Here is a 23,927-nt window from a genome sequence, read left to right as displayed (position 1 = left end):
AATGTAGATGTTCGAGTGTATTCACTGTTGCAGTCCAGGTTACCCACCCGCCATCCCCCTTTTCTGTAACTTCTCTTTCCTTCACTATATTCTAAAGCCTTTGTGGTGTATTTGCTTTTAGATGAAGGTAAGGTTTATGTTGCTAAACGTGCATTTACATATATTGCTGTTTGTTTATATATATATATATATATATATATATATATATATATATATATATATTTCTGCTCCCCATTTGGGGGCACCTGACATCTCGGGCAAGAAAAACTGAATAAAATGGTGTCAGCTGCATGTTTTATACCCCTGACGTCATGGAAGAGGAGACCGCAACCGACGCAGGACCCAAGACTTTATTCAGGCCGACTGAGGGCAACCTGCCAGCAGATTACCCAAATGTAATGACTGCAACAGTGGATACACTCGAACATCTACATTTATGGTAAGTGTACACAACTGTACTTTTCCTCTTCTCCTTCCCCAGACCTTTTTGGTTTCTTGAGACACCAAGGATGTATACCTTCACATCCCCATTCACCCCCTGTTCAGGAAGTCTTTGTTTCTCTGTTACTTCATTGCATTTTCAGTTTTCTGCTTTGCCCTTTCTATGGCCAAAGATATTTAACAGATGTCTCGCTCCTGTCATTGCTTTTTATAGGCTTTAGAAGATGCAGATTTTTCCCTGTCTTGGGTGACTTGTTTATTCTCCCAGTGGTCTGTTTCAGGATCACCAGTTTACCACTTATCTTTTGCACAGTCTGGGGTTCACCAAAAATCAGTTTGGATGCCCTCCCAGGATCATGTTTGCCTTGGGTATAGGCTTCAGACTGTTTTCCATGTTGGCATTTCTCCTTGCTCCCAAGGTTCTGTTTCTAGCGACCTTTATCCAATCTTTTCTTACTGTGTCCTCACTCAGGGAGTTCCTTGGGATTCTGGGGTGTATGACCTCCACTATTCCCATGCACTCTGTTATCTGGCTTCATATGAGGAAATTTCAGTGGCACTGCAAATCAATGTGGCTTCAGCACTCCCACCCCCTGGAGTTCCCTGTTTCTCCCCTTCCTTGTCTCAAACTCGAGCTTCAGTGGTGGATTCATCAACTGTCTCTATCCTGGGCTTCCCTTCCAGGCTGTAGTTCCTTCTCAGTAACTTCATGGACACATCAGACTTGGGGTGGGGAGCTTCGTGTGGCCCCCTAAACGGTCCATTGTCCCTGGTCTTCAAAGGTCAGACCATAACAACATAAGAGATGAAAGCTCTGCAAGATTTTCACTCCTTTTTCCATCCCAGTCCTCTCAATGTCTTCACAGACTATGCCACTGTGGTGTGGTACATCAGCAAGGTGGTGGGAGGAAAGGGGTCTGAGGTCTTATCTCCTTTGCAGATTAGCTCTTGAGGTCTGGGATCTAGCTATTAAATATCAAGTGACTCTTCAGGCATTTTGCTGTCTAGTGGCGCACTTGTTGTGCAAGTCCAGAACACAGACTTCACAAATGGATGTTTCACTGAGATGTGTTCCTGGACATAGTTCATCAGTGGGGTATTCCTCGGGTAGATCTTATGCCTCCCCTCTGAACAGACAACTTCTTCTATTCTGTTGCAGAGTTCCAAGTCCCTTGACTTGAAATGTGAATGCCCTTTGTTTTCCTTAAAGTGGAATGTTTCTGTATGCTATCTTCCCCTTTCCTCTGTTACCAGGAGTTCTGTACTGAATCAGGCAGGATTCTCCCAGAAACTTGCTGGTGTTTACCTTTTGGTCCAAACAGCGTTGGTTCCTCATTCTTTATTACTTGCCTTGACTGTGGGGAATCCCAAAAAATTTACCTCACTAGGTGTATCTTCTCGCACAAGACAAGGGATCTCTTATCCATCCTCACTTGTCCACTCTTCAAAATGACTATGGGTGATAGGGTTTTGATTCCTTTTGGGCATCTCTCTTTCAGAGGACATGCTCCAGGGTCTGCAGGAAACCCACTACCAGAAATTGTATACATGTCCAAATGGAAAAGATTTTCTGTCAGGTGCCTCTCAGCATCAGGATCCCCTCTCAATGGAGGTTTCTTTGGTTCTCTCATTTTAGTGATCTGCTCCATGCTGAGTTGTCATATTCTTTAGTTAAAGCTCACCTATCAACTGATCTGAAGTTGTCTTCATTTGCTCTTCAACCTGTGGGTTGATCCGACTCTGCCGCATTTCCAGCATCTGATCTGCAGGCTCCTCCCCTACTCGTAATGCCCCTGTCTCCCTCCTCCCTTCAGGTCTTGTTTGCCACACTTGGTGTAAGCATCGTGATCCATTGCTCTGAGCTTCTGATGTGGCAAGTGACTGTTTTCTCTTCTATGTATATACCTTTTTCTACTTAAATTTCTTGTTCTGTCTTTCTACCTCCCCTTGTGCATTCAGATCGGGGGGGGGGGCTTCTTTCTGCCTTGCTATCAAGAATGCGTGATCTTGTTGGGCCTCTCAGTTTTCAATCATGTCTGAGACCCCCAAACCAGGGTTCTGTAAGTGCACGGAGTGTGGCCATAAGCTCTCACCAGCTAATGGCCACACTGTGTGTTGTGTGCCTAGGAGCTGCTCATTTAGAGTCTTCCTGTTTCATCTGCGTGGGGTTCAATCCCTGTGCATTGATGGACAGGAGGAACAAGCTGATTATCAAAGGCCTTCTTTCCCTTCCTACCACTGGGGCCCAGACCTCCTCAACCCAGGCTTCTAATTCTGCCCCCTCTCTGGCCTCTGGGACTCCGCCAAGAAGTCCAGGGACAGAGACAAGCCGAGAAAGTGCCCCCCTGATTGCTCGTCCTCTGCTGGTCCACTGGCCAAGATCCACTTGCATTCGAGAACTGAGTCTCCCCAGAGCCGGAGGAGCTTTAGACCTGTTCGCCGGCTCAGGCTTCACCTCACCACACTTCTAGGCCAGTATCGGTGGCCTCTTTGTCCAGATCCACCTGCAGCCATTCCGAAGCAGAAGTGGACAGGATGATGCAGAGATTTATCTGCACCCAGATACAGATGGGAGTCTTGCCTGCCCCCTCTCTCTCCAGAGCAGGGGTTAGGCAGTCTGCATTCATACAAATTATTCCTTCTCCGATCCGACCCCTGGCTTCAGAGCCCTTGGATTCAAGGAGCCTCTGCGTCAAAGGGTCGGCGCCACCATTACCTTGTATCTCGACGCCAGCCATTACCTTGAGTAGGTCGGATCTGAGGAGCTCGGATCCATAAAGCTCTCTGAGCTGTACCCTCTGCGCCAGAACCAAGGGGATGGTATCAGTTCAGAGTTTTTCGGAGTAGAGCCTTCCTCTTGGAATCTCGCCACCTCGAGGTTCAGCTCTGGCTCTCCGGTTGATTCAGAGGGTTGCAGACCTGTGTCTAGCCCCTTCTCTGGAGGGCCGTTCTCCTTCTGCTTTTGACGTGGTGGAGATGGTTCTCTCGATCCCATCGAGACCCATGATGATCTCTGCTTTGGAGTCAGCCCTGGCTCCCTCTGTTTCTAGTGCAGATCTGGCCATCTTGCTACCTCAGGGACAGCCTGCCACCTCTTTGTCCCAGGGAGCTCCTGCTTGGGAACGGCAAGACTTTGGTGAGTCCTCCCCCGGGACCCTCACTGAAGAGGCGCTTCGCAAACGTACATGTAAAAGGAGACACCGATTTAGAGGAAGGGGAAGTGTCCCACCGGTCACCCTCTGAGGATGTCTCCTTTGGAGACATCATGGAAATCCATTGACACCGAGGGGGGTGGTCTGCCCAGAAACCTAACCCAGATGAATTTGTGTTCCTGGAGGCATTTGGTACAGGACTCTACTTCCCGGGTGTCCCCTCACGCAGTTCCACTGATGGACCTAATTACATCTCGGGTGTGGAAAGAGCCAGACACGGTGGAGCGAATCCCCTAATGCCCGGGTAAGATTTTAAGTGTGCCCTGCGATAGGAATTTTGGACCAAGGTATCCCCTGTTGATGCCATGGTGGTGGCAGCGGCCACTAAGAAGCAGCTCGCACAGGAGAGCTCGACTGTTCATCCACCGGACCTAAAGTCCAGGACGGTGGACTGTTTTGGGAAGCAGGTGTATGCTTCAGCGACATTTTCAGTGCATGGGCTGAACTACTTGGCCCAAGTGATTAGGCTTTGGTGAGATCTGGTCAAGGGGATCGTGGAGTCTACCCCTGGGTCTATGTCAGCGGAGGACAAGAAAGTTTTCTAGTCATAAATGGCCACCCTCAGGTCGATTAACAGCTCTCGGCATCTCCCCTCTCATGTTACCGAGGGTGCCACTAGAGCTGCTGGAACTGGCGTTGCCATCAGGCGTCATGCCCAGCAGTCTCAACAAATCATTACTGGCACCAGTTCAAGTGCTAAATTTAATTGGAGTTCAGTTGGACACGATTCAAACCAAGGTCTTTCTAACCTCCGAGAGAATCCAGTCTCTGAAACTGCATGTCCTCTGTATCCTTCAAGCTCAATCGCCAATGGCGGATTTGTATTACAGGCATTAGGGTTCTTGGTGGCCACAGTCATTCTCTTACCCATGGCCCGGTTACACATCTGGGTACTTCATTGGACCCTTGCGGTTCAGTGGTCCATGCTAGATCTTCCTTTGTCTCACACTGTTCGAGTATCTCGGCTGTGCATGGACTCTCTTCTCTGGTGGATTCTTTCCCCAGATATTCTCCAAGATCACCCTTTCCTTCTGCATCCCCCTTTGACCATGAATGCCTCCCTATTGCTTGGGAAAGACAGTCCAAGGTACATGGTCCCCCTACGAGACTCTATTGCTTATCAACTTCCTGGAGATGAGGGTGGTGCTCCTAGCATTGCAAGCTCTCCTTGCCCATCTTCCCATAGGGACAGTTGCTGTCCAGACAGACAATATATCAGTGGTCTGGTACATCAGCAAGCAGGGGGGAATCAGGTCTTATCCCCTGTGTCACAAGGCAATAAGAGGGAGTGGGCGTTCTCCACCAGCCGTTTTCTGGTGGTAATGCACATTGCGGGGAGGCCCAACATTCTAGCCGACAGGCTCAACAGGTCTATCCTGATGCCTTACGAGTGGTCTCTGAATCCTTCGGTAGCGAAACAGATCTCTCTCAAGTAGGTTCGGCCTTGCTGCGATCTCTTCTCCTCTCCTTCCAGTGAGAAGTGTAACAAGATTTTTGCTCTGAAACCCCCCCCCCCAGGGGGGGGGGGCTTCCCCAGAGACGTTCTTGTTCATGTTTAGCCCTCCGGTCTTCTGTATGCTTATCCTCCTCTGCCCCTAATACCGAAATTTCTTCAGAAAGCTTGCAGGCTGGGGAGCTCTGTCATCCTTATTGCCTCATTCTGGGCTCGCCAAGTATGGTTGCCCTGTCTGTGGTCTCGTGTGTCCGCCCTGGACATTAGATCTGATTCCAGATCTCATTTCTCATCTCTCAGAAATTCCCCATCCAGGCCGAGTCAGTCTGAAGCTCACTACTTGGCTGTTCCAGTTCCCGTGAGTTAGGACTCTTGGGTTATCTTCACTTGTCAAAAGGATTTTGATTGCGGCTCATAAATCTTCTACCAGGAAGGTTTATTCCAGTAAGTGGAAATGTTTTCCTGTTTGAGCTTCTCAGCATGATCTAGACCCCTTTACTGCGTACCTTTTTTTAATTTTTATAAATTATTTTTGGGCCTGAGGTACGTGCAATTTGTGCTTGTCACTGTGTAATTTTTTGTAAAAACATTACTTTTTTTGGTGATTGCCTTTTTATATACTATTGCTGACATTGCATATCATGTTTCAGGCTTATTTCTTGGCTTAACCAGAGAACACCTTGACTAGTTCCTTGATTCTTATTTCTCTAGACTTTTCTGAAATTTAACCATTTTGGTGTAAGCATTTTTAAGGCCATTTGCTGAGTAATAACCTACATTAAAGTTACTACTTGTGTATGTATTGTACCAAGTCCAAATCCATGCAGCATACTGTACTAACATCAAAGCAGAAAACTGCATCCAACATCTGTGATCAGCAATATGGCTTTGTTTGCACATGTGCTACTTGCAAATTTCACCATAAACCTACAGTGTAAGCTCTGTCGGATTATAGTGTTAGACACAGAGAGGGAAGATTTTTTTTCATTTGTGTGTAGTGAATCCACTCAGTGCTTCAGGATTGCAGTCCTATATAATAACAGGAAGTAGTACTTTTTCGTGGGGTAGCAGCTCAGCAGTTTTTTTTTTTAATTTAAAACATACATTTTGAAGAAGTGTGGCAGCAACAGTCTGTTCAGCAGTCCAGAGGACATCAGAAGCAGTCAGGAGGAGCATTTCAGGCAGCTTCTGAATGAAGAATCCCCCACAGAAGCTGTAGTGGCTCATACACAGCCCGTGCTGAAACAGGACAAGCTTTACCCTTCATTTATGAAAAGCACTATGGAAAACAAGGTCAGGGAAAGCAGTAGGTTCAGATGAAGTTATAGCACATATCAGAATGTTGGTGACATAAAGAAGTAGCAGCTTCTGATGGGGTACTCATAGTGGTATGGAGAGAAAGGTATATCCCAGATGACTGGAGAATAAGCATCCTAGCGCTAGTGTATAAGAACACTGGAGACATCACAACTGTAGGTAGTACAGTAGTAGTATATCCCTGTCATGCTGCACGAAGTGCTGCAGGGGGTGATTGATAAATATGCATAGAAGTAGAAAGTAAGAGAGATGAGCAGTTCAGATTCAGTTCAGGATGTAGTACAGCCATCCTCATGTGTGCAATGAGGCAGGGAATAGAGAAGTTGGAGATGAGGAAAAAGTCCAACTTGGGCATTCCTAGACTTGGAGAAGTCGTATGCCGTTTTCCCAAGAAAGTTGATTTGGGAAGCCCTGGTTTGGTTCAAAGTTCCATAAACATTGGTGGATTTAGAGCAGGTTGTGTACAAGGATCCAGTGACACAAGTATGATTAGTGTTCCAATTCACAGAGGAGTTCCAATGAGAGTGTGTGTGCATCCAGCTCCAGTTCTAAGGCCACTGTCATACTGGTGATGGACTACATTAGCAAAAAGGTCAGAGGAGACATATCAGTAAAGCTTCTGTATGCAGACACTGTGACGTTACAAGCAGAAAGACAGTATTTCAGTAAATGATAGGTCACATGGAATGCAAAACTGAAGGCACATGGGATAAAACTGCAGAGAAAGACCATGGTCATGGCCATAAATGGGGGGATTTAGAAGGTGAAAATTGAGATAGAAGGAAAAATAGTGGAGTAAATTAGCAGCCTCAAATACATGAGAAGGGGATAGTGTATGAGAAGGAAAGTCTGAATGAGGAGGTTAAAGCCAGAAACAGAGATGTTTCACCCAGCTGGGTTAGCATTTGACAGAAGAATGCTAAAGAAGCTGAAAAGTCAAGTGCAAAGCAGAGATGAGACCAGTGCTCCTGTCACAGAAATACGTGTAGTGAAGATGGAGCAGCTGATGAAGCTTGAGGTGATGGCCACAAAGTGCCTGAGATGGGTAGTAGTATGCACACCTTGGGACAGGTGAAAAAATGAGGACATCAAAGAGGAAGGCAAAGTAGCCCCAATTGCAAAAAACATCAAGGAGAGAACAGATCTACTTTCCCACTCCTACAGGTCACTTCACCCAGAGCCGCTTAACCTGAAGTTAGCCCATCTAGTTTAAGTTCCAGTAGTGGCCAGAAACCTTTTCTTGTCTCATGGTATGGTAGAGATTCTTTTCTGCATCTAAAAAAAAAAAAAACAGTCTTAACTGTAAAATATACCACAACAAATGGAAATACTTTTCAGCTTGGGCAACTGATCAGAGGATAGACCTTTTCTAATGCATCTATTCCATAGCGGTTACTTTTCTTCTTAAAACTGTTTTCTTCACATTCCAGTTTTTGACCGTCAAAGTGCAATTGGCTGCAGTCTCCAACTTTCACCCAAGTATTGGCTGCCACTCTTCAGCTTTCTCGCAGGCTCCTTGTAAAGCCTTTCTAAAGGGGAATATTTGTGCTTTGTCCACCGATCAGAAAACAGGTTCCTCTGTGAGACTTCAGTTTTGTTCTTGAAGCCTTAACAAAACCTCCATTTGAGCCACCATCTTCTCCTGTCTCGTAGCATTAACCTTGGCCAAAAGTTGAGTTGCATGCCTTTTCTCTTCTGTACCTTACTTAGTGTTCCTTGAGGACAGTCTCTCATTACGCACAGATCCTTCCTTTCTACCTAAGGTGGTATACGAAACAAATTTAAACCAGCCCATTCACCTGCTATTGTTTTTCCCCAATCATTTAAACAAAGTAGGATATATACTTCGTACATTAGATGGTCATGGACAGCTAAGATTTTATCTCCACAGAAGTAAAACCTCATGAAAGATTCTCAATGGTTTGTGTCCTTTGCAGCAAACGCACTTGGTTCCAAAGTTTCAAAGACCACTTTATCCAGATGGCTTTGAGTGTATTAACTTTAATTCTTCCAAAAGCAGTCTCCTACCTTGCAGACCAGAAGCTTATTCTGTAAGGTCCACAGCTACTTCTGCAGCCTTCTTCAGGAATTCTTCAGTTTATGAAATATGTGCAGCTACAACTTGGTCTACATTGTGTACCTTTCCAAAACATTTGCAGACTGTACATTATGTCAAGATATACAGTTTTCTTTGGAACCACTATCACTGAAGGTCTCCAGTCATCATAGCTGGGAATTATGACTTGCGTTTTAAATTGGATGGATGGGGTGAATATGATGCAGTAGTTATTTACTTACAATAAAGCTGGATCCTTTCATCCATATCCATTCAGTGTGACTGCCATCCCACCATACTCCTTCCACACTCTTAACTCTGAAGGTCCTTTATACCTCTCTCTAGTGGTTCCATGTCACACAAGCCTTTTATTAGGCACCACAGTTGATGTGAGGCAACTTCACCGACAGGTGCATTATGGGTGGGGAAAAAAATTAAAGGATCTTGAGGCTGGAGCACTAGTTTTGTCAGCTTGTTTCCAACAGGTGACCCAAAGACCCATGACTTGTATTGGATAGCTGTGGAAGAAATGATCCGGCATTATGGTAAGTACATACCTAACTTTTTTACACCTAAGAGGGCTTTGAGTTATTTATTCTTCTTACCTATATTTTTCCTTGGACATTTACTGTCTGACATGCTGTCAGACAAAACATTCTGAAACAGCTTTTGAGCTTGTTATAGTTTTACTGACATCACTAATGCAGGAATTCTTTCTGATAAATTGTCAGAAAATCTTGTAGCTGTTTTGAGAGGAATTTAACCGTACTGAATAACAGCTAATGAAATCAAACTCCCATATCCATAAACACTGTCACAGTGTAAACATTACCAAATTACAAGGGAAAAAAATGTTAAGCTTTACTGTTTTTATAATCAGTGGTGTGGAAATTTCTTATTTTTTTTTTATTTCACAAAGTGATTTCTTGATTAACACTCCATGTGTAGAATTTGAGGTTTAAAGATCTGCTTTGCAAGTTTCTGTTAATTAGTCATAAGAAAATGGTAGCACCTTTTTTATACAGTAATATAGCTTAAGTATTATAAGTAAGCTCTGTAGTGCGTGCGGTAACTGCGTAACACTGTAGTACAAATAACTAGATAAGCAGGAGTTCTAATCTCACTACTGGCAAGTAATGTGTGGGTGTGAGAATCATGTAGTGTGTGGATTATACCATTTCCCTGCTAGACAGGGGTCCAGGGGAGAAAATATTGTGGGAAGAAGTAGCCAGGGAATTGTTATGGCTAGGCTTGTTTAGGCCCTAGGGCCGATAGCCTAGTACCAACCTATGAAACCTTTATACAGATCTGAAACATGAAATGTACTCACTTTTTAGGCACATGAATGCATACTTGAAGGTGTTGGCTGTTTGTGTGATAACTGCATGCCTAGGTGCTGAAGAACACTCTGCATTTGGCTTCGTGCCTTGACACACACCTAAGCTTTCAGTTATCGCATAGAAAAGCACACTTTCATACCTTAATGCTTCCCCATGAACGTGCCTATAATAGTCAGTTTGCATGGGCAACTAGTTCATGCCCTGCCTGTCACATTTGATTCTTCTGTCATGTTGGTGTATGTACGTTGTAAAGTAAATGTCTTCATTTGACTTTAATCATAAAATTAACTGGGTAAAATAAAATAATTCTGATGTTACTTGTGAATGGTACAGTTTGGGTTTTCTCAAGAAAAAATGAATGACCCACCAAAGGAATAGATGCTTTTTTCACATATCTTAGATTTATTTGTTTGGTTGAGAGGAGATGGGGGATGTAAATTATAAAGAGGGATAACAAAACTCTTATTGTGGATGTAGTCTGAGGGGAAAAAAACAATACATGTTTGATTTTATATGTTGTGGAGGTAAAATTTATATGAGGTGTTGAAAGGCTATTGAGAGTAACAGTATATCTGAGTCTTTTTAACACAGTTCTAAGTTTCATGTATTTAGGGCAAATGAGTTAACTGCTGTGATGTACTGATGCCCTCTCCAGGGATGCTTCTTTGCCTTATGCCTACTGAATGCTGTATAAGCTCTGGTATGTGTGCAGTCCTGCCCAGGATAATGCAGGTGTTGAAAAATGAGTAAAAGCAGGTTAACCACAATGTTCCTCACTCAATCCACTTTAGGTTTAACATGTAGTTATTGGAGAATAGAGAGAACTAGGTTAACCTCAGCAGAAATTTCAGATTAATTCTTGACAAGCCGTTTGACTGCTGTAAAGCTCCCTGGTCACACCCAGAACTGTCAGCTTTTATACTGCTGACAGAAACCTAAATTAAGTAGTTTAGAGAAAAAAAGCTAGCAGGAGCACAGAGTGGACAGGTCAGATTCGGATACCAGGCACATGTTTGCCCATGCTGAAGGGAGGAAGGCCAGAGGGGAGATAAAAACCTTTCTAGTCAAGTAGCTTTTTTAAAAATATATATTTATTTATTTTATTTATTTTACATTTGTTGACCGGGCTAGTCCAGCTGGATATATGTCCATTAAAAATATATATTTATTTATTTTATTTATTTTACATTTGTTGACCGGGCTAGTCCAGCTGGATATATGTCCATTTTCAGTGGAGGCCCGGGGAGAAAAGCTCCACAAATTACAACAACATAAAAGGTCAAGACAAAGACAATAACAGTATAATTTGGTACATAAGAAGTTTTAACAATTATAGTACAAGCCTAAGATTATATATTTTATATTTCAGTAGGAAAAAGGAAAAATTTATCTAAGAATAGATGAATAAGACTAATACATTTGTATTAGAAATGTAGTACAAATCTTTATAACATATTACAAAATTTAGATACACCTAGTAATTTATGATAAGAGATACTAAGGTCTCACAAAAACCTAAGAAAGAAAAACACTAGAGATCAGTAGATAGAGTATAGAAGAACAGCAAACAAGGATGGATTTCTAGTGTTATTTAACACATAGGTTGTGATACTATATGAAGGTGTTTGATCATTCCACAGTATATACTTATTTACATGAGAAAAAATCCTAAGGAAGGTTAAGCTCACTAAAAATTAGTGAGACAACACAAGATCATGATCATGGAAGGCTAGGAATTGTGGGAGTCTAGTTAATAGTTAGGTACTTAGTCTGGGTTAACACAGGGGCATAGCCAGTGTGATTTGAGGTAGGGTTTAAGCTTGCTTTTAAATAAGCTGACAGAGAATATTGAGGTTAGCTGGCTTGGGAGGATGTTCCAGGCTTCTCCTACTGTATTGGAGAACAAAGTGTCACCAGCTAAGTTGTTGGATTTTGATATTTGTACAAGTAGGTTATTAGCTTTTATTTATTTAATGTCTGTTAACAGGGTTTGTCCTACTAGGTCAGTGTCCTCTTTTCAGGAGACACACAAGGTGGTATACATACTGACTAAAGTAAATCTGGCCAGGAAACCAGAGAGCTTAGTAAATATATATATATATATACATATATATATATATATATATATATATATATATATATATATACTAAGTTAGACTTAAGATAAAAAGTGTGTTTTAAAATTTCATACTAGTCTACAGTAGAAGTAACAGCCACTTCCTGTAAAAGCATTTGCACTATTACACTTAATGAAGGTTCCATGTATATGCACCCTGTTTGGCCTATACCGCACATATGAGGCAGTGCAACAGCCCCATTCATCTTGGTGTTTGGTGGGTGTATTAACCATTAAGAACAGATCCACACATAGCTGATTTTCAATGAGGTATGTTAACGTTTGGCAGCAACCATTAGTAAAATGGCTTGTTCACCTTCACAGTCCTTCTGCTAATGCACTGCTGATATGTATGTAGTCACAGTGGCACGTCATACAGTGCACACACCACTGGTGATAAGCAGGTACTTGGATTCGTTTTCCAATATTGTGACACTACATTGCCGCTAGTGGGATTGCTCTACTCCTGAGTGTGCTGTCCTTTAGATGAGACGCTAAACTGAGGACCTATCTGCCTGAGTTAGCAATAACTTAGGTTGATGTAAAAGATCCCAACACACTCATTTGTCAGAAATAGTAGAAAAAGCTCTCTGGTTTCCTGGCCAAATTTATTTAGTCAGTATGTATACCACCTTGTGTGTCTCCTGAAAAGAGGACACTGACCTAGTAGGACAAACCCTGTCAACAGACATTAAATAAATAAAATAAAATGAAAGCTGTAGTTAGAATTTTTGACAGTTCTACTTTGAATGGGAAAAAAGTGATTAGCGGTATAACTTGGGTGGATTATGTCAACAAACTCCAAACAAGCTGTATTCTGTGATTCTGCTTTGTTCTCCAACATAACCAAATTCGGTACTTTTCCATTAATGGGGCAACAAGCCAAATGTGCGCTTTGTGCACTCACCGCCGCTTTTTTTCTGGATTTAATTTTCTGTTCTTCCTCACAATACTATTCATTTCTGCAAATTAGCAGTGCTCACTTGATTGTTCGTTTCTGCTTTGAGTTTTGCCTTTGTTGTCACAGTAGTACTGATGTTTCCTTGCAACTCACAGCTGCTTAACTTCCGAGGGTTTTGTGTTTTTCAGCATGGATTTGTTGTGGGACTGTTACTGCTTTGCGGCCAAGTCACTGTCTCTTATACAGTTATACAAAAATCCCGTTTATTCCAAAATAGCGTGTGAATGACCGATGTGATTTTGTGGGGAAGTAAGTGCTCTTCTTTCCGACCCTCAGCTGATTTGTAATGCTCAGCATGCTAACATTTGTAATGCTGGGAGGCTTACTAAACTGCTGGGAGTTTATTCCCTTACAAATCAGCTGATGGCCGGAAAGAGGAGCACTTCCTTTTTCTTTCACAAAATAACGTCGCTTATTCACACCGTATTTATAAATTAACAGGGGTTCTTTCTACAGTGGTACGGTGCCTAGAAAACCAAGAAGTGAGCCTTGGTAAGAAAAAAAAAAAAGGTGAAAATCCCAGAAATTATTGGTGAAGAAAAACAGAAAGGGGTAGGAGGAAAGGGCTTTATATGACAAAGGCTGTCCTTTTTATAAATCTGCTACCTTGACAAACCCTTTTTATATTAGTCAGTACCAGCAAGTGGTCCACCTTGCAATTTCAAGGTTAGGTCTGTCCATCCACTCACCTTACATGTGTTGCCCCGATAACAGAAAAGTACCCCAAATTCATACTGTACACTTCAGCAAGTTACTTAACAAGAGCACTGCTTCCTGGGTCTCTTGTGAACATGCGCAGTTTTGGCCTGTTAGTCTGTTATCTGGTTAACAGTAAAATTACATTTGCAGATGTGAGTGTCAAGATAGGTTCTGGTTTCCCTGTAGCCCTGAACTAGTTTAAGTGGGTAATTGCAGAGTGAATGAATTTGAATGTATGTGTTTGTATGGGTGTTTTATGCCAGTATGTTAATGTCTACTTGCTTAATTATTTTGTGGAATCTAAACACAATTCCTTCACAGCATGTTTGATCTGTTTGTGCAGCAGTTGTGATTACGCAATATTTAGTAAAATGTAAATTCTGTTGCACTTTTCATAAAACATGTTTTAGTGAGAGTGTTGGCTCTTCTGATGTGTACTTTCACTATTTAGATGTTAGAACTAGTTTGATCATATGTATAGGACTAAGGATATCAAACCGAGAAATGAAAAAAATAAATTTTGTCATGATTTTTATAAATTTGTGATGACATTTCTTGCAGGCTCTTTCTTTTGCTTGTTAATGCAGTTTGTATTGTGAGACTATTAAGTCCAGTATGTCCACAGTCTCTGACTTATCATTGTGTCATTCTTGTGCTGCGCTGCTTCATGATCCTCAGATTTGTTGCTTTATTGGCACCCTACCGTTCTGAGTAAATCAAGCTTTAATGAGAAAAGCAGTTAATGCAAGTGTCAGACATGCTGAGCAGCTGGAATGCAGTACTGCTCAGTTTTCCTGATCTGTTATAGCAAGCAGTGATCCATGCCAGGTTTTATGTCTTACTAGAGGCTGTCTTGCGGAAAGATCACATGTTAAGCTTTCCCCTTTGTAGTGCAAGAACAGAGTGACAAGAGCTTTTCTTGCTTGTATAAACAGCCCACCTTATGAGACTTTGTGGATGGCACCTTGATATTTATTTACCTGTGGCTGCATGGAATAAGGTCTGTGTGTCTTTGTCTCTCTTTGGGAAATAAAGCTTTTTACGGGGATCACTGGAAATGAGTAGAGCCCCCTGAAGGGAAAAGTAAAATGATGTGGGTCAGCGGTGATTGTGATATGTAACTGTTTTCTGCCTTTGTGTTTTTATTGTCCCCTGTAATTGGTGGTCTTTAACGGACAAATGCTTTCTCCCCTTTTTCGTGTATGCCTTGGATTCTAGATCTCCGAATCAAGACAGTCAGAACACTGAGGGAGGAAAAAAAAAAACGCTTTTGAACTGATGTTTCATTTTAAACGACACTGCAAAAAAAGGAAGATCTTTTTTCGTGCTCATATGATTTGTGTTGGATTTAAAGCTTAATGTGGATTTACTGAAACATTGCGAGATTTGTAATAAGTAGTTGAAAGCTGTTGCTACTCAGCCAACTTTTATCATAATTAGTTCTCATTTCATATAAGTACTTATTTACAGCTAATTCTAACACCTAGGAGTGAATTGTGCGTTTGCTTTTCGGTTGTTACATTAAACCAGGATCTGCAGGTTACCACTTGATGACTCAGGCGTAAAAAAGTTAATTTTTTTTTAGTTCGTTTGTAGCTTTTATTAATATTGAAACAGTAGTATTTCACGTCAGCTTAACTGTAGATGTCTAGGACATGTTAATGTACCTCGTATACAAGCAGAAGTTGATTTTTTTTCACGTTTGCTTTAATATTTCACTGGCTGGCAAATGACAAAAACATTTTATGTGAATATTTGATTTGATTTAAAGAGCTTCATTTAGCTAATGAACAACTTCCTATGTGTTTTTTTACTGCAGAAAAGATTCATTAAGGGTCTTCGGCAGTACGGAAAGAACTTCTTTAGAATCCGAAAAGAGCTGCTTCCTAATAAAGAGACTGTAAGTACGGTCTGTTTTTATTCATGATCCATTTAAAGTTAAATCAGCAATTCACCTCTGTTCTACTTCATATCTCAAGCATTAGTTTAGCTTGTGAAATAAAATAATTCCCTGGAGCTTTTCATGTGTTATATCAGCTTTGGAACACTGTATTTGTGTTTTTGGTTAAACTTGTCATTAACCGTTTGATGTCAGAACTTTTAAATATTTGATTTTAATATGATGATACACTTGGACGATGTTTCACTTTCCCATTAGTAGTGCTTATCCAGGGTCTGTAGACGCTTCATTTTCCATATTGCAGGTGCCATTTAAGTAAGCATAAAAAAAAGTCATGGCTACCCTGGAGGAGAGGGAATATTGGAACAGCAGTAGTATTTGAAGGAACTGCTAAAGCAAAGATGACATTTGGCTTGCAAAATGACACCATTACTGATGGGGGGGGGGGGTAAGGCAAATACATTAAGTAGTTTTGAGTGAATACTGCCACTTGTCAGTTGATTTGATCAGGATAGGTCTTTATCTGCTGGCATACCTACAGGCAGTGCATTTGCATGCATAGAGAGTTGAAATTAGAATTTTTTTTTATTGGTAGTAGACTGTGGCAGTGATGTGGAAGTTTTTATTAAAAAGACTACAGATAATAAAATAATTTTTAAGATATGCAGTAGCTGTAGTATGTTGAGGAAAGACACGTGGCCTGGTTAGTCCCTCTCTTCTCCTCCTCTTTTACGCTTCATCAGTGAAATACATTAACTTTAAGACACGTGCATTAGTATAGTTAAAGTACTTCAGTCTTTTTAAGTGAAAGGTACGTTTTTCTATCAGAAAGTGTCACATACCTTGTGCAGAAATGTTTCAGCAGTGGAATCTAGGCCACTGAGTATTTATGACCGAGTGTCAAGCTTCCTAATGTAAATCTTATAAATGTAGGCTTTTTAAGAAATGTAAGTGTATAATGTGTTCATTTTCTCAAACTGTACCTTATTTATCGTCTGGTTCAGTTTATATTGGACAGTGTAAATAAACTAGATACAGGTCTCCAGTACCATCTTGAATGCTAAAGCTGCTGGAACTTTATGTAGTTGACATTCCACAGGGTTGTGTGCGAGTGCATTTCTTTTTGATTGTTGGCAGTGCAGCTTTACAACATTGCCTAAAAAATAACGTTGCATGTTGTTTTACAATACTGCTCATTTGGGTGGAGTTACTGTACAGAAATTTTTTTGCAGCTTTTGTGCCTGACAACATGCAAAGGCCAGAAGAACCACTTTTGTACATCATACATTGAGAAAGAGCTGTGTATATTCTGAGAGTTACAAAAAGCCGTAGTCCAGGCACCATAAGGAAAGACCCATGAATAAACAAGAGATTATAACCTTTGTAATGTGGAATATAGCCGAGAGGTTCTGTTATGCTGTAGTAGCAATTACCTCTAAGTAAACAGTATTTGTTACATTTCGTTACTCTTGCATGTGAGGTCAGTTTTTTTTACACACACCCCCCCCCCCCCCAAAACACGCGCACACAAGCTTTCAAGTTTCTACCCATATCGATCATCTTTGCTCAGAAAAATAATAGAGAGACAAAGATCACAAATCAGGGAGAATTTTAAATATCAATTTAACTCTGTTAAAAAAGTTGATAGAATGCCAGATTTCAACTCGCCTTGTGTTTTTGAACATGAAGAACTATGAAGCTCTAATAACTGACATAGTTGAATAACTATAATCGTCAGGGATTTGCCGGGCAGTCAAAAATTGAGGGACTAGACAGTAATATGAAGCAAAATCAGTGACATCCTACAAAATTAGGGACAGTTGAGAGGTATGCTTATTCACATCCTAGGACATTAGGAGAGAAAGACAATCAGCCAGCAGGGGTTAGGAGATTTTTTTTATATGTTCTAACTACTAACCTCCCGTCCCTTTTTTTTCCCCCATGAACACTGTGCAGACTGCACATTGTGAAGATGCGTACGTTTGCACAGCTACAGTTCGTTCTGAAGTGCATTTGCAGTGGTTGGTGGGCTCATCCTGGGTGCATGAGCTGCAGTCTTAAGCCTGCCACCAGCACGGTCTCTCAGCACCAGGTCAGCTAATTAGACATTGATCATACAGGGAACTCGTACTTCAACTTCTCAGCCATGACACTGGCCACAAAGCAAGGGTAGATTTATATCATATAGAGAATTTACAAACAACTGATATGTTTTTGGAGGTGGGAGAGAAATAGAATATTTATTTATATAAGTCCTCCTCCTCCTCCACCCTACCCCCAAACCACTACTTACCAAGTAAGCCTGTCCGCACAAACCTACCTCATAGCTCATAAATGCACTACTAGAAAGATCCAGCAACTGCTGCTTTCTCATTCAGAATGCTTTATTCACATGTACCCACCATCATTTTCCTCATTGCTCTTGCTCACATCACAAACTTTCAAAGCCACATACAGCCACATAACTACTCTCCCACTAACCTGCAGTTCCAAAAAGCGTTTGCCACTTCTCATTTCTATTCTATATCTGCTAAACTAAACACACACACACACACACACACAGCTAAATTTACATGTCTTCAGTCATATAAAAACAAATATGTTATTTCACCTTTAATGTCCACAACACACAAACAAAACCCAACTACTACTACTCTTCACATCAAAGCAAAACCACCAAGCTGTTAAGCAATGACATTTACCCCAGTCCAGGACCCACCACCAATATGCAAACTACTGTATCTTGAACTCCTACATCTGTCTCCCCAAATCTAATGGGTCAAAACCTCCTACTGCTGAACTTAAACTTAACACAAGACCTCCATGCATGTCTGTCATTTTAAGACCCTGACATAGTTGTCACAACAGAAACCTGGCTAAAGCCAAAAATCACTGACAATGCAGATGTTCTTCCTGTTTCACTTTTGCAGTCATCACGTTTGGGTTATCCCTGCCAGGGTAGCCCTCAGCCGGCCTGAATACCAGAGACTTAGTATTTCTGCGTCGGTTGCAGTCACTTGAGGACTGACATCAAGTCGTCAGTGGTATAAATGAAAGCAGCCGACGCCATTACATCAGTCTTTCTTGCCATGGAGCCTGAAGCAGAAGCAGTTCGCATGAGTGCCGGTCGGCCGCTACCTGAGTTTTCGTTTCTGAATTGAAGTTGAAGTGCACAGTGGTGCAGCGGTTAAAGTTGTCGCCTCACAGCAAGAGGTTCTCTGGTTCGATTCTTGGCTGGGGTGCCTTCTGTGTGGAGTTTGCCTGTTCTCCCTGTGTTCGCGTGGGTTTCCTCCGGGTACTCCGGTTTCCTCCCACATTCCAAAGACCTGCATCTGGAGCATTTCTCCCCGGGCCTCCACTGAAAACAGGCTCCGTGGAACCTAGTCGGACTTTCCTGATCTACAAATGATAAATAAAAAATAAATAAATAAGTCTTCGAAAGCCAAGTGCCCCATTGGGGATCCTTTTTTCTTGCACTGACCGATGTCAGAAAAAGTTAATTGTCTCTCCTGTGGAAAGCAAGTACCACATTGAAACTTCCACTCTTACTGCGTCGCTTGTCTAGGCCCAGACCACGACGTCCCTTGTCACTTCTGTGCTTTAATGTCAGAACTATCAGTCATCGGGCCCTTATTGTAGCCAGATATTTCAATTTACAGTCCTCAAATTCCGATATGGCTTCGGTAAGCCATCCAACAGCAGATCATCTGGAAAAAAAACGTAAAGATAAAGACAGAGACAAGACCGCACAGGACCAAACCTTCCGACGCTTCTGTTAAGCTGGTCATCAGTCCTCCGGAACTCAGTGAGGCGCTTTCGCAACCCCTGATGCCCGCTTCAGTTAATTCGCAGACCCGAGACCCTTTCAGAGTCCGGTATACCCCAGAACTCTCTGTCTAAGGATCCTGCAGTTGTCTGTACCTTGGATGGATCCGGAGCCGCTGTACAGGCACTGGCTTCTGAGGAAGTCCTTCGTAACACCGAATCCTGACATAAACCAACGCCTTCTTTTGCGACTACTGTTCTTTCGAAAACAGCCGAGTTCCTTAAACGTTAGGGTTGAACCACACTGAAGAAACCAACTGCCTGTCTCAAATGCTTAAAATGGCAGAATACCTTATGCTCATTAGGGGAAGCCAAGCGCCTCCCTCAAAAAGGAAAAGAGATCTGTCTCCAGTAGTTGTGTCTGAACAAGAGTCAGGTGAATCAGATGCATCTGACTATGAAGACATGCCCCTCTCCACATATGAGGATTCTGATGCAGAGGAATTCATTCCTTCAGCCTCTCCCCCAGAGGATTTTTCCTTTGGGGAAACCCTGCATATCTTAAGGGAGCATTTCCAATGGGAGAATCAAGACTACCCTCAGTCTAAAAAGAGACTCTGAGAGTTCCTGGATCTTCCACAACACAGACACTTAGCCATCCCCCCAGACCTAGATGTGGTGGATTATGTTTTCCTTGAATCCAGCTTGACCCCAGACGCCCTCCCTCCTGCTCCCAGAAAATGAGACAGGTACTACAGAGTCCCTGACTCACACAAATATCTGTTTAAAAATCCTACAGGTGACCTTGAGGTCATTTATCAAGGGCCAAAAGGGATTAAAGCAACCTCTGCTAAGAATCCCACCCCTCAGACAGGGATTCCCGAGCACTGGACAGATGGGGTAAGAAAGTATACACCTCAGCTACTTTTGCTATTAGGGCACTAAATTGTCAGTTCTATATGCTTAAATATCAGCAACATACCTTGGAGCTTCTTAAAGAAAAAATATCCTTTCTTGCATGGGCAGAATCTAAAGATTTACAAGATTTAATGCATTCTGTAAGTCAAGTAACTAAACACACTTTGCACTGTGGTTTTGACACCCTAGAAGCTTCTTGCAGGGCAGCAGTCACTGAATCTGTCATTAGAAGGCATGCATGGCTTAAGGAACAACCCCTGCCAGACCATGTCAAATCAAAATTGTTGGATGCACCTTTGGGCAAAGATAAGCTATTTGGCATTAAAGCAGAAGTCGTCTTAAAGATGGAAGAAAAAGCAAAATCTATGCAGACGGTTAAAGATTTCTTACAGGTCAAGCCCCCTAGGTTCAGCTGGCATTTTCCTTCCAAGCACTGGTCCTTTCCTGCTCCAAGTAAACAGGGCCAGCCTCTAGGCCCTGTGGAAACAGACTCCCCCCAGACAGCAGCCCCAGGGGTTGCAGAGATCTAAACAGTGGACTACCTCCACTTCAAAACCAGGGAGTTCTAAGCCACCACCTTATGGTAAGAACTTACAATGACTCGCTTCCTCCAGACCTAGCCTCAGCCCACCTTCACATAACCCTAGGAGGAAAACTCTCCTTTTACTCAAGCACCTGGGCCTCCATTACCAAGGACCAGTAGATTCTGAACATTGTGTCTCAGGGGTACAAATTCTCCTTCCACACCCTTCCATCCACAAAAGGGTTTCCAGATCTACCGCCAAATCAGTGGGCAGAAGCTCAAACGCAAATCCTTGCTCTCCTTGGGAGCATTAGAGAATGTTCCTGCTCAGCAGATAGGCCAAGGCTTCTGCTCCCTACTTTTTCCTGGTGCCCCATCCTCCATCTATCCATTCTAAACACCTTCCTGGTGATCCCAAAATTCAAAATGCTCACCCTCCAGCAGTTGCTACCCATGCTTTCCAAGGACACGTTGCTAGCCATGCTGGACCTAAAAGAGGCCTACCTCCACATTCCTATCAGGGAGTCCTGCAGAAAATATGTCCGCTTCAGGGTAGGAACTCAACACTTTCAGATCTCTGCGCTACCCTTTGGCTTATCTACTGCTCCCAGAGTTTTCACAAAATGCCTGGCTCCGGCCATTGCCTTCAGCAGACACAGAAATATTCAAATGTACCCCTACTTAGACGACTGCCTCATGCAGGCATACAGCCAAGAAAAGCTACTCAAAGACATGGCCTTTGTAAATAACCTACTAACTTCCCTAGGGTACGCAGTCAATGAAAAGAAATCCAAACAGGTACCCACCCAAAGGATACTTCCTGGGAGCAAGTCTGGACACAGCATCCCAGTTGGCATGCCTTACACCAGAGAAACAAATTTTCCAGTCAGCTTACTTTTCCCAACTGGCCACCAGGCCCCAGCTTTCTGCAAGGAAAATCCTGCAAGCCCTTGGGGTTCATGGCATCTTGCATACTCCTCATTCCATATGTCAGGCCGTATAGTAGGAAACTTCATTGATACCTAAAGAGCCTTTGTTGTCAACACTCTCAAGATCTTGAAACTTTTCTGCCTGTTGTTCCTTGCCTGAAAAGTGAATTTCTTTGGTGGGAGACAGCCTGTTCCCACAAGGGACTGCTCTTCTCCCCACACCCCGCCACCCAGACCCTCACCACAGATGCATCAGACTATGCTTGTGATGCACACCTGGACGCCAGGTGCAAACAGGGCTAATGGAACCCACAGCAAATCCCCCTGCACATCAATCTAAAAGATGATGGCTGTGCAGCAGGTCTTGATAGCTTTCAAGCCCCTTCTCTCCCCATGGGTTCTCCTGATCAAAATGGACGACACCACCGTGATGTGGTACATGAACAAGCAGGGAAGGATTCACTCTTACCCACTGTGCAGGCTGGCCATGAACCTTTGGCTCACAGCCTCATCCATGCAAATATACCTGCTAGCACAATACCTACCAGGCTCGCTCAACTCCCTGGCAGACCATTTGAGCAGAAAGCTTTTGGACCCACACAAGTGGCTCAACAGAAGCACCTTCTTCCTAATAACTCAGAAATGGGGAACCTCGGAGGTCAACCTCTTTGCCTCCCACACCAACCATCAGCTCAGCAAATTCTGCACCAGGGAGCATCACTGCATGGCTTGGAAAGTGGGTGACCTGTTCTTCCCCTGGGTAAACCTCACAGTCTATGCCTTTCCTCCACTACCTCTCATCCCCAGGGTACTGCTCATAATAAGGGAGGAAAAACCAAGGACCATTCTCGTAGCTCCAGACTGGCCCAGACAGCACTGGTACCCCTTGCTGCGCAGCCTTTCCCCGCTGCCTCCATTGAATCTTCTTCAGATTCCAAACCTCCTAACCCAGGGGGAAGGGGAATTCAAGCACCCACAATTGCAGACACTCAGTTTGGCAGCTTGGCTTGTTCCCTAACCCCTGACCAATCTGCCATCCTCCATAAACAGGTTCTGGATGTTGTACGAGAGGCCAGATGCCCTATCACCAGAAAGTGTTGTGCAGATAAATGGAAAATATTCTACACCTGGATCCAGACTAAGGGGGCCAGTACGGCACAGCCATCCATCCCGCTCATCCTGGATTATTTAGCTGACCTACTACACAGTGGTCTATCTTTCTCCTCTATGAAAATTCATGCCTCTGTTGTTTCTGCTCATTTTCCCACTGAGCTGCCTCTTTTCTCACACCCTCTGATTAAACAGTTCCTCAGAGGGGCTAGCAACTTGAGCCCCCCCCCCCCCCCGAAGGGTACAAACACCAGCTTGGGACCTTAACTTTGTCTTGGAAAAGCTCACCCCTGCCTCTTTTCGAACCAGCTTCTTCTGCAGAGCTGCTGGAAAACAGACTTCCTCCTGGCCATCACTTTAGCCAGAAGGGTCTCTGAGCTGCAAGCACTTATGGCTGTGGAACACTTCATCTTCCATCCAGACAGGGTGTCCCTCAGAACTAATCCATCATTCATGCCCAAGTTTGTGTCCACTGTGGCTCTCAACCAATCCATTCATTTGCCCACCTTCTTTCCTAATGCCCCAAAACAAGGGGGAAAGGATTCTGCACTCTTTAGATGTGTACAGACAGCTCAGATACTATCTGTACAGGACTAAACCCTTCAGGAAGTCTGATCAATTGCTGGTTAGCTTTGCTTCAGAGAAAGAAGGCAAAGCCATCTCCAGCAAACCATTTCCAAATGGATAGCACACTGCATCCATTTCTGCTACAAACAGCAGGGCAAGCCTCCCCCAAGGGGGTCAGGACACACTCCACCAGAGCAGCCCCCACCTCTGCAGTTTTCCTCAGAGGAGTCCCTACCAGGGACACCCTGGAGGCTGCCACCTGGACATCTGTTCAAACTTTTACCAAACATTTCCACCTGCCTCTCTTCTCCAAATTCAGGGCAAGGTTTGCCTCTGCAGTCCTGTAGGGCATCCTAGCCAGCCCCTAGTTTCCTTGACTGCCTCCCCCCATTTCCCCATATTTTGGGAATCTACCCAAATGTGATGACTGCAATAGTGAAACACGAAGAACATAGTACAGTTGTGTACACTTACCATAAATGTAGATGTTCGAGTGTCTTCACTGTTGCAGTTCTGGTTTCCCTCTCTCCATCCCCCTTCTTTTTGTTACAGTTCTTCCACCATAACCTGGCCTCCTACTTTGGGGGCTCCTGACAGGTTAGGGCAAGAAAACTGACAAA

General features: G+C 43.2%; 1 protein-coding gene across 8 annotated transcripts in view; it reads left to right on the top strand.

Moving 5' to 3' along the window:
- The window catches only part of RERE (arginine-glutamic acid dipeptide repeats), a 3,515,893-nt gene that overhangs the window by 2,596,738 nt on the left and 895,228 nt on the right, over positions 1 to 23,927 (top strand). For 7 of the 8 annotated variants that reach the window (XM_044063104.1, XM_044063103.1, XM_044063106.1 and 4 more), the window contains one exon: positions 15,415 to 15,495. In XM_044063104.1, coding sequence (XP_043919039.1) covers positions 15,415 to 15,495 — 81 coding nt within the window. Of the gene's footprint in view, positions 1 to 14,491; positions 14,596 to 15,414; positions 15,496 to 23,927 lie in introns of those variants that run through there. The other variant, XM_044063110.1, reaches the window with a different exon arrangement.

The sequence above is a fragment of the Protopterus annectens genome, chromosome 2.part1 (genome assembly GCF_019279795.1).
Source record: "Protopterus annectens isolate FY-2018-M chromosome 2.part1, PAN1.0, whole genome shotgun sequence".
Taxonomy (NCBI): Eukaryota; Metazoa; Chordata; order Ceratodontiformes; family Protopteridae; genus Protopterus; species Protopterus annectens.
The sequence above is the reverse complement of the archived record's forward strand: the minus strand, read 5'-3'. Positions and strand labels throughout refer to the sequence as shown.